The following is an 11,338-nucleotide window of genomic DNA, read 5'->3' on the forward strand; positions in this document are numbered from 1 at the left end:
GTGCTGGCTCACACCTCACAGCATGCAAAAGGCATCCCTCCGCGCGAACACAGCGAGGGACCATCCCCAGCGTGCAGGTTGGCCAGCAAGCGCACGGAGTTCGAGATGGATTTTGTTTTATTTTTCTATTATATCTTTTAAATAATAGATTCAATTATCGAACCAATTTTATATTTGTGTTATTAAGATTTTTTTAACAAAACTAAACCACATATGCTATATATATTTCAAAAAAGATTTTTTTTTATTTGTTTGTCCAGTCAACCAAATAGCATCTACACCGGTCTGCATTAATTTGTACAATCAACCAAATAAATGTCTTGCATGAGCTCAACCAGCCGTTATTCATCCTGTCTTAGCTCAGACAGCCTGGCTGAACTCGTCGGATAGTGTTTGTTTTATCAGGTCAATACATGTATGACCACCCAACTGGCCAACTTGCTAAAAGAATCGGTCAGCTCTACACCCCTTAAATCCTCAGAGTGCCACCAGCGGACGCTGAGTAAAATTGCGGCCTGCTCCAGTGGTGTTGTCTAATTGTAAGCCATTTAGCCACCTATGAACCGGACACATTCTTTGCACAATGTACAGATACACAGCACTGCACTTTGATTAGAAAGAAACAGTCAGCAGCGCCTTTTCATCTTCTGAACACTTCTTATGAACCCCCCAGATGTTCTGCACAGAGTTGCAGATACCGCTGCATTTCCAATCGAACGAGGCAGCGCAGGTGTTACCAGCCTGAGCTTTCCATTCGCAATCTATGATCAAAATCAACATGAGCGAGACATTATTGTTTTTTCTTAACAAATTTAGCCGTAGCTTGCTTTTCAGAAGGTAACGTAAACCCTCAAGTAAATTGGACAGTCAATATGAACTCATTCTGGGTACAGAAAATAACAGAAGCTCACCTGGTGGAGTGCCGCAGCATAGTCTGCGGTCATCAATATGCTCAACATCTAACCCTATCAACCAAGCTCCCAAAGACACGTCCTCGTTGATATATTTGTGCAAAACATGCCTGCGATGATCGAATCAGCATAAACCATGTTAGTATGGTCGCAACAAAACAGGATCAGAGTGGTGTCATACTGTCATTCTGAGAGAAACAAACTACTAGATAGGGTATATCTCACTTGTTTAGCGATATGTAGGCTGCCAAATCTTTTGAAATAGCGTACAGTTGACCGGTGGCATGCCGAAAATATTTATTACCCACTTCCCCAAATTTCCAGTGCTCTGGTTCATAGTACCTCACATCCCTGGACAGCAGCAATCTCATTGTAACAACTGGCAAAAGCATGTTGTCCTAAATACTAATGAACAAAAGAGACTCTTTTTCTTTACTTGTCAGAGAGGACAGGGCCAGACTTCATGCATCCAATGTATACCCTGGGCTTTGAAATATGTTTGGATAAGATATTTCCAAGTGTTGCTGCAAACGTAAAATTGTCATGTTAGAAATATAATGTTGCTGAACATAAAAAGACAATTACTGAATATAATGTCAGGTTCAATATGCTAAAAATCAACACTTCAAACTTTTTCTTGTTCCTTTGAAATTAACAGATTGGACAACAACAAACTTAGCTTCAGATCAGCAAACAAGTTCTTGGCACCACTTGTAACTATCCTATCAAAGGAAATACATACCGGCAGCAAAAGGACAACAATAACAGGCACTGCATAAAAATCTAATACCTATATTAACATGTACATCGTCGTCAACCTTCACATAGAAGTTAGCATCCCATAAAGCAACAGCTGTTGCAAAGTATGTCCTGGTTTTCCCTGACAGCTCAAGGTATCCTTCAACATGATCCTACAATCCGAGTGCACATGACTAAAGTTAGAGTGAAAAAAAACATGTAGAAAGTAATAATGACCCCAAAACTACAGTCCATATATGGATCTTGTAAGAATACCCGTCTAGGGGTTGGGGTCTTCCCAGTGTATTGACCATCTCACCCCTCTGTAATGGGCCTGGCCCAGTTTAATCAGCCTATTAATATATCACCCAAACCCCTGTTAGGGTTAGGGGGATCACATTCCAACATGGTATCAGCCTAGGTTTAGGTTATTTTTTTTTCCAACAGCAGCCACAGCCGCCGTGGGGGTTTCCCTCACCCCCTGCAGCCGCCGCCGGCTCCCCCCAGCCGCCGGCCTCCCAACTCCGGCCCTCCCTCCCTCCCTGCCCGCCGCGCCGCCTGCAGGAACGGCGCTCCCTCTTCCCCAGCCGCCGGCCTTCCATCGCCAGGTGCACCCGTTCCCGCCCCCAGCGCGCCGCGCCGGCCTGCCTTCTCCCCCGCCGCCGGTCCGCGGTCTCCCGCCGCCGGCATCCCTCCCAGGCGTGCCCGCAGCCGCACCCGCCCCCAGCGCGCCACGCCGGCCTCCCCTCTTCCCCGCCGCCGGTCCCCCCCTGCGATGCCGTGTGGTCGCCCCACGCCGTGTAGCCGCTGAGGGCCGCCGCCCCGCGTCGTGCAGCAGCTGCGGGCCTCCCACCTTCTCGGCGCGTCCTTCGTCGCGCCTCCCGCGCGCGACCAGGCGCTTGGTCTGCGCCGCCGGCCCTGCCGCCAGGGGCGCCCGCGCCGTTCCTCCCTCTGCCGGCCGCTGTCTCTCCTGCAGCGCCGCCGCTCAGCACCTCCTGCCGGCGCGGCCCTCTGTCGTGCCCGCCGCTTCTCCGTCGCGAAGGCTCGCCGGAACGCCCGTTCCCCCTGTGCGCCCTCCTGCCGTGCCGCAGTGGGTCGGCCTGGCCGGGGCAGCAGCCGTGTCCGTGCAGCCCGTTCGCCCCTTGTGCGCCCTGCCTCTGTGTCCCAGTGGCCATCCGCGCCCTTGGCCTCGCTGCGCCGGTTGGGCTCCGTCCCGGTTCCATGGCGCCGCCCCCGCCACACATGAGCTCTGCCTCGCTCGCCACTTCCTCCCTGCCTCCGCCCGTTTCCGTCGGGATGGCTGTGCGCGTCCTCCTCAACGATGGCCAGCTTGTCCGGGGCACCTTTGTGCACTTCGATCCTACCATGAGCCCTATCCTTTCTGACTGCGTCGAACTCCACCCCCAGGCCGGCCGTCACGTGTCCGGGCCCCTTGTCTTCCCCCGTGCAGTGATCGCCTCCCTGGCCATTGAGCCCTCGTTCCCTCCCTCCCCTCCCAGTAACCACGTCAGAGCTCCTCCTCTGGCTCTATCCGCGCACCCTACGGCCTCCCCACTGTCTCCCTCTCCCACCGATTGGGTGGTCGACTCCGGGGCCTCCTTCCACACTACCCCCACATCTAGTTCGTTATTCCACTCCCATCCTCCACACCCCTCACATCCTTCCTCCATCGTCGTTGGCAACGGTTCCACCCTCCCGGTCACCTCAGTAGGTGCATCGGTCCTCCCAGGACCATTCCGCCTTAACGACGTCCTCGTTGCTCCCGGATTGACTCATCCCCTCCTCTCGGTTCGTCGCTTCACTAGTGACAACCAGTGCTCTATGGAGTTCGACCCCTGGGGTCTCACCATACGCCACCTCCCCACATATGTTGTGCTTGCTCGCTGTGACAGCTCCGGCCCCCTCTATTCTCTTCACTTGCCCTCCACTACCCACACCAGAGCAGCCTCATCTCCTGCCCTTACTACTACCACCACATCACATGCTCTTGCTACTACCACCACCTCCTCCGCCATTTGGCACCGTCGCCTCGGGCACCCTGGACCTGACGTCATGTCCCAGCTTGCCGGCCACTCTGACATATCCTATACTCGGGGCTCTTCTGAGCGCCTCTGTCATGCTTGTCAGCTTGGTCGTCACTCCCGTCTTCCTTTTTCCACTTCCACGTCTAGGGCTGTTCAGGCCTTTGATCTTGTCCACTGTGACCTCTGGACGTCTCCTGTCCTTAGCCTCTCCGGCTACAAATACTACTTGGTCATTCTGGACGACCACTCCCATTTCCTTTGGACTTTCCCCCTTCGGCTGAAGTCCGACACGTTTACCACCCTCACTCACTTCTTCGCCTGGGTATCCACCCAGTTCCGGCGTCCGGTCCGTGCCCTGCAGTGCGACAATGGCCGCGAGTTCGACAACAACGCCTCCCGTTCTTTCTTCCTCACTCACGGCGTCCAGTTGCGTCTCTCGTGTCCCTACACCTCTGCTCAGAACGGCCGGGCCGAGCGCATGATTCGCACCACCACCAATATGATCCGCTGCCTTCTTTTTCAGGCGTCTCTCCCTGCCACCTACTGGGCAGAGGCCCTTCATACCGCCACGCATCTCCTCAACCGTCTTCCCTCGAAGGCGGTGAGCCACCCTACACCTCACTTCGCCCTGTACGGCACAGCCCCTTCCTACGACCACTTGCGCGTGTTCGGCTGTGCCTGCTACCCTAACATTTCCGCTACCGCCCCTAACAAGCTTTCTCCTCGCTCCACTCGCTGCCTCTTCCTCGGCTACTCTCCTGACCACAAGGGGTATCGGTGCCTGGACCTCACCTCCCACCGCATCATCATCTCTCGTCACGTCGTCTTCGACGAAGATGTGTTTCCCCTTGCAGGCTCCACCCCACCCACCGAACTTGACTCCCTCCTCGAGTCCGACCCGGTTCCCCCCCCACCCCCGGCGCCCCGTCTTGCGCCGTTACCTGCTCTTCGTGCAGCCATGACGCCACAGCTCGTGCCCATCTCCGCGCCCCGTGCGTCGCCGTCGACCCCGCCTGCGCCACGCGCGGCCACGTCGATCATGCCTGCGTCATGCGCGGCCCCGTCGATCCTGCCTGCGCCCCGCGCGGCCCCGTCGACCACGCCTGCGCCACGCGCGGCCCCGTCGACCATGCCTGCGCCACGCGCGGCCCCGTCGATCCTGCCTGCGCCACGCGCGGCCCCGTCGACCCCGGCTCGCTTCGCCAACCCCGCACTCGTCTACCATCGCCGTGGCCACGCCACTACCTCGGCGCCCCCCGACTCGGGCCCGTCGACGAGCGCGGCTCGTTTCGCCGACCCCGCCGTCGTCTATCACCGCCGCGAGCCGGCCACACCCGCCGCTCTCGACGTCCCGGCGGTTCGCTCCGAGTCGTCCGTTTACCACCCGGTCGCCATCCACCGCGACCCCGGGCACGTCCACCCGATGGTGACTCGGCGCGCCGCCGGCGTTCTCCGCCCCGTCGACCGGCTGATCCTGGCAGCTGCTACGTCTAGCACTCCACCCGACGCTTCCCCGGTGCCCTCCTCCGTTCGCACTGCCCTCGCCGACCCACATTGGCGTCGTGCTATGGAGGAGGAGTACGCGGCCCTCTTGGCCAACCACACCTGGGACCTGGTGCCGCGTCCACCAGGCACCAACGTGGTCACCGGCAAGTGGCTATTTCGCCACAAGCTGACCTCGGACGGCTCCCTCGACCGCTACAAGGCCCGTTGGGTCCTTCGGGGCTTCACCCAGCGCCCCGGAGTGGACTACGACGAGACCTTCAGCCCTGTCGTCAAGTTCGCCACTGTTCGCGCCGTCCTCTCCCTCGCCCTCTCCCGCGACTGGGCGATCCATCAGCTCGACGTCAAGAATGCCTTCCTCCATGGCACTCTGACGGAGACTGTCTACTGCAGCCAGCCCACCGGTTTCGTCGACGCTGCCCGTCCGGATCTGGTTTGCCGGCTGAATCGGTCCCTGTACGGCCTCAAGCAGGCGCCACGGGCTTGGTACAGTCGCTTCGCCTCCTACCTGGCCTCCATCGGCTTCGTCGAGGCCAAGTCGGACACGTCCTTGTTCATCTACCGGCGCGGCGACGACACCGTCTACCTCCTGCTCTACGTCGACGACATTGTGCTCACGGCATCCACCGCCGACCTTCTACACCGCACGATCGTCGCCCTTCAGCGGGAGTTCGCGATGAAGGACCTGGGGCCCCTACACCACTTCCTCGGCATCACCGCCGAACGTCGGCCTCAGGGTCTCTTCCTCCACCAGCGCCAGTACGCCATCGACATCCTGGAGCGGGCTGGCATGTCTGACTGTAAGCCCTGCTCCACGCCTGTCGACACTCAGGCGAAGCTCTCTGAGGACGACGGGCCTCCGGTCGCCGACGCGACGTCATACCGGAGCCTCACCGGCGCGCTCCAGTACCTCACGTTCTCCAGGCCAGACATTGCTTACGCCGTCCAGCAGGTGTGCCTACATATGCACACTCCGCGGGAGCCCCATCTCACTGCGCTCAAGCGGATTCTGCGCTACCTCCGCGGCTCCCTCGACTACGGCCTCCTACTCCGCCCCTCCCCGACGTCGGAGCTCGTGGTCTACACCGACGCTGACTGGGCTGGCTGTCCCGACACGCGCCGGTCCACCTCCGGCTACGCCGTGTTCCTGGGCGCCAACCTCGTCTCTTGGGCCGCCAAGAGGCAGCCCGTCGTCTCTCGCTCCAGCGCTGAGGCCGAGTACCGTGCCGTGGCCAACGGTGTGGCAGAGGCCTCCTGGCTGCGCCAGCTCCTCCACGAGCTCCACAGTCCCCTTCAGCGCGCCACTCTCGTCTACTGCGACAACGTCAGTGCGGTCTAACTCTCCACCAACCCCGTGCAGCATCAGCGCACGAAGCACGTAGAGATCGACCTGCACTTCGTCCGCGAGCGTGTCGCTGCCGGTGACGTTCGGGTTCTCAGCGTCCCCACCACGCTGCAATTCGCCGACATCTTCACCAAGGGACTACCGTCGAGTGTATTCTTAGACTTTCGATCCAGTCTCAACATCTGTACAGGGTAGAGTTGTGACTGCGGGGGGGTGTAAGAATACCCGTCTAGGGGTTGGGGTCTTCCCAGTGTATTGACCATCTCACCCCTCTGTAATGGGCCTGGCCCAGTTTAATCAGCCTATTAATATATCACCCAAACCCCTGTTAGGGTTAGGGGGATCACATTCCAACAGATCTAGAAGGCAATGGGGCTAGCAAGATTAGTGAACCAAGTGAAACGTTACCAGCCTCATGAAGTCTCCATGTTTCTTATCCTCTGCCTGAATTGCTCTATCGACAATTCCACCTGAAATAGCACTGAAAGAGGGCATAGACGAGCATTACTTGCTTGTGCTGACAGTAAACTAAAAAGAAAAATTATCTTTTGAGTGGATAAAGTCAAAAAAAAAATTGTACAAGACTTCAGCCAATATCACAAAAAGGTAAACACGAAGAAGCTCTTTTGTTGCTCTAATGCAACCAGTATGTGGGACCCCGGTTGTGTGTGTGGGTGGGGGGTCCTACAAAAAATGGTGAAGAAGACTTTTCCCAAACTGAACTAATCTGTTACCAATCAGGGGCGGACCTAGCGGGGTAGGCTGGGTAGGTGCCCGACTACCCTAGAATTTGGTGTAAAAATAAATCGCTCCTTAACGTTTAGACCAAAAGAAACAAATCTATACATTTTGCAACCTAATTTGACGAATTACATATATTATGAGACGTCTTGGTTATTTTCTACTCATATACCAAATTGATGGAAATTATATATATGTGATACCAAATTATATACTGGTATTACATGTCAAAACTTTTAATCCTTGACTACCCTAGGTTTAAATCCTGGGTCCACCACTGTTACCAATGATATTCTTTGTAGGGTGCCATGTTTTGCTGATATCTACAAGATTTAACTTTGCCATGCATTGATATTTAGAAGGGTTATGGGTCTAGACTAGATGCTAACAAAGTTAAGTCACATGTAAGATAGACAGAAAAAGATAGTCATTCAAATAAACAGTTAGTTTTATGGTACAATGAAAAAAAAAACAGATTTATTTATACAATGAATAGAAAAGATTTATATCTATACCGCATGATACGGGACACCACTATCATTCTATCAATTATGCTCATGTCTGCTACTAAATTTTATATGCCAAAGTAAATGCGTGTGACATGCATGCAATCAACAATCTATACATAAAATAAAAGAGAGATGCTGCACACCTGTGACCAATTACAAAACGAACTATGATCCCTCTTTCTTCCTCCAGCTTTTTCCTTATTTCCCCTGGTTATAAGTATTACTTCAAAGTTAATGTTTTAAACCATCAAACTGCTTCAAGAGCAAACGAGGCACTTTTATAGGAAACCCAGTATGAAAAAAAAAAACCTGTAGGCATCCAGGTGTTGCGGATAGAATCCCTTCTCTTGCGACTGCTAAAAGCAGTGTTGATACCTATTACCATAAGGTACTTGCGCCTACCGGTAGACTCTGAAGCCTTGTAATCTTCTTGCACTGGAGATCCATTGAGGAAAGAATCTTGTAGAGTTCTTGCCGCAGAGAGCTCTGTCTCCAAGTTCGCTATTGCCTTATCCAAAGTCCTGCAAGGGACCAGATCAAATCCAATTAGAAAGAGTTTCGTTGAAGCCTCCATGAATCAAACCAAAGAGCAAAATGACATGTATGGATAATGGATGTATGATGACCACATACTGTGAATTATGGTGAGCATCTGAGACACGTAACATGTCATTGTAATCGTGTTTTCCTTGAACCTGGTAACATAAGGGCATAGAAGTTGCATCAAGATAACTGGGCCACATGATAGCAGGGTTTCAAATATTGATAGTTGGCAAGGAAGTGCATTACTTTGCCTACATTACAGTCTCCAGTCTTGCGCTCAGCCTCTTCCTCTCTTCTTAAATTTGGGAGTACTGCTACCTCATCTGCTTCTGGCAAGCTCCACATCCTGGAGAAAACATTTGTCAGAATCACAATTCCACGAAATTTTAGTTCATTGAAACATCCACCTGCTGCAGGTCTGCAACCGGAGTGAGCGCCAAAGACGTTCGATTGAAGCAACAGGTAGCTGAGCTACAAAGGGCTGTATGATCCACACTAGCAATCAGCTCAAAGCAAAAACACAGCAGCAACTGGTTCCATCGCCATAGTATGTGTTAGCAGTTTAGCACTGAACAATCTAAGCAGGGGCGGAGGACCCGGTAGGGCACTCGCCTACCTTGACTGCCCCACTGATCCCCACCCCAAATCGCCCCTGGCAGACATGGGCATAACCATAAAAGGTCACTGTTGTGGAACTACATGCTGCAAAGAGGAATCCAGTTCCATTCGTGGAAGAAGATAACTCCAATAAAGATGAACTGTTACTCAGCCTTTGGGCCTTGTGGCCTTTTTGGTTCTTGGCTAACTGCGCCACAACTTGTCTAAAGTTAGTCGGCCAAATTGAAGAACTAACCTTAGACAGAGAACCAAACATGCCCTAAAAATTTAAACTACAGCACTGCGTACAAGTCCATCTGTTCATTTTCCCTCCCAACGCAGCAACCCTTCGTGTTGATCGCGACTTCGCCGTCGAACTGTACCGTGGTATGGGGCAACAAATTCGCTCTGCTCCTGCAGGTAAGCAAGTCTGTAGCCCTCCGCAACTCCATAAATATGCAGAGAGTTCGGCACAGTCACACAAACACACAGTAGGGCCCTCTAGAACCTGATTTCCCCCCCCCCCCCCCCCCCCCCCCCCCTTGGTGATTGTTATTAGCTTATTTTTTTTGTTATTAATTAGTTTAGTTGGTTGATTGTAAAGTGCAGCAAATTATTAAATAAATGTGGAACCAAAAGTATTAGAGGAGGAAGATGACTATACTCATATCAATTTTGACAAACAGTCGCTGCAGTTGAAGAGGACATTGAAAATGATATGGCTGGCAGATAAGTTGAAGAGGAGATGGAAAATGACAAGGAAGCCGATGTGGAGGTTGAACCTCATTAACTATGCAATCCGGATCACATTATTACTGATCCGTGGCTTCGTATATTAACATTAGTTCAGAGTTAATAGAGCTTTCATAGACAAGGATCCAACTCAAACAATTGGTTATAATTTCCCTAAATCAAAGACGAAAAGGTTCCTTTAGAAAACATGGTTCAAGCAATATTGTTGGCATGAATACCGTGTGAAGAGAAGAGAAAGATATGGCTTATTGCTTTTATTGATACCTTTTCATGCATGATCGGATGGATGACAAATTTGGATATGATGTCTTTACAACATCGGGATTTAACAATTGAAAGAATGCATATTTGGCACTTTCAAAGCATTGGGAATTAACAATTGGAAGTTTGGCTTAATGATGTGTGTGCTACGAGCGAGAAATATTCAAAGGAGTTGATCTTGATTCTTGAGAAGATCAAGAAAAGGTTTCACAAAAAGAAAGATATGCAAATGCAATTGCATAGCTCGCCTAGATGTGATTGAAGCTTACTCGTTGTATGGTTTCTTGACTTCACTTGTATTTTTCTATAATTTTATTTATTCCTCCTGCGCTCGTTCGAGAAAAAAATAATTCTATTTATTCTAAACATTTTTACCAACACGACATATTACGATAAGAGATATTATTTTACAATCTATATGTATCAAGTTTGATATACCTTATTTTTTTCTGTTCTCCGCCACTGAACCTAAATGTGCAGGGTCATTGGCACACAGGTGGGCTCAGCGCCAGTATGAACAAACGAGCCAGAATAATAGCGCTGACAGAGTCTGAATTCTTGAATCCGTGAGCATCTGAGCACTCTCTCGCAGTTCCCAAATTAGCAACACTCTCAAGGAACTCAGGGAGCTCAAGTACCGCGACTCACGACTCACAAGTTGAGGTACACAGTGCGGGTTCAGAGTCCAAGCAACCAACATTCCCCCTGCAGCCCCAAACCGCAGAATGCAGTTGACCAGCAACACACGGATCTTACCCACATCCATCCCTTCCATCCTAGGAGCGCTGAGGAGCGTACAGAACGAGGCACAAGTGTGGACAGGATGAACTCTCCAAGTCAAGATTTCGTGGAGCGAGCAACGGAATATACCTGTCGGTGAAGAGCAGGCCGAGGCAGAAGCTCCCGACGCATAGCAGCAGCACCCATCTCCTGGCCACGCCATCCGCGCCTCCTCCCCGCCTCCAACCCATGTCCGCCGTCGGCGCGACGCCGCCAACCACCACCTCGTCCTCGTCCTTCTCCTCTCAGGTCCCGCGGCGGCAGCAGCAGGACATGGACGCCCACGGCGCGAGGAAGCCATGACCTGGATTCTTTAATCCCGGAGACCGGAGCTGAGGCCGCCACGGTCTACGCCCCATGACACCCATGTGCGCGGGCGGGAGGCGGCCACCGACAACGCAGGGTACAGCTTGCCTGCTCTGCTTTGAGTAAAGACAGAATTCCCTCGGAGCCATTGAAATGGTTCCTCGATTGCCATTAAAAATTACAGAGTTTAGGACCTATTCGAAAGCATTCAGTTTTTAAAAAACTGATTTATAAAAATTGAGTTGATTATAAATATAATAATTTATAATTTAGTTTATATAATTCTCTATTTTTTAAAAACTAAGAAGTTGACCTCTACTAACTAAA

At 52.1% G+C, this 11,338-nt stretch overlaps 1 protein-coding gene across 1 annotated transcript; it reads right to left on the minus strand.

Moving 5' to 3' along the window:
- Window positions 1-228: 228 nt before the first annotated feature.
- LOC100216983 (beta-1,3-galactosyltransferase sqv-2) lies at window positions 229-11,084 on the minus strand. The gene is made up of 11 exons (NM_001143362.1): window positions 10,796-11,084; window positions 8,561-8,660; window positions 8,405-8,466; window positions 8,081-8,292; window positions 7,915-7,978; window positions 6,930-7,002; window positions 1,702-1,822; window positions 1,348-1,435; window positions 1,137-1,262; window positions 912-1,021; window positions 229-761 (listed from the first exon to the last, which is right to left on the minus strand). The coding sequence occupies exons 1-11, from the start codon at window positions 10,894-10,896 to the stop codon at window positions 613-615; spliced, it is 1,206 nt and encodes a 401-aa protein (NP_001136834.1). The 5' UTR covers window positions 10,897-11,084; the 3' UTR covers window positions 229-612.
- Between the last annotated feature and the right edge of the window lie 254 nt (window positions 11,085-11,338).

This window comes from Zea mays, chromosome 5, assembly GCF_902167145.1.
Source record: "Zea mays cultivar B73 chromosome 5, Zm-B73-REFERENCE-NAM-5.0, whole genome shotgun sequence".
NCBI classification, from domain to species: Eukaryota; Viridiplantae; Streptophyta; class Magnoliopsida; order Poales; family Poaceae; genus Zea; species Zea mays.

What these genes read in the sequence shown, in the direction of transcription:
- LOC100216983 (NM_001143362.1), bottom strand. Translation starts at nt 10,896, where the DNA reads ATGGGTTGGAGGCGGGGAGGAGGCGCGGATGGCGTGGCCAGGAGATGG. An exon ending in ATGGAGACTTCATGAGGCTG is followed by an intron (nt 1,823 to 6,929) that starts GTAACGTTTCAC and finishes CTCGGATTGTAG; the next exon opens with GATCATGTTGAAGGATACCT. An exon ending in ATGCTGCGGCACTCCACCAG is followed by an intron (nt 762 to 911) that starts GTGAGCTTCTGT and finishes TTTTGATCATAG; the next exon opens with ATTGCGAATGGAAAGCTCAG.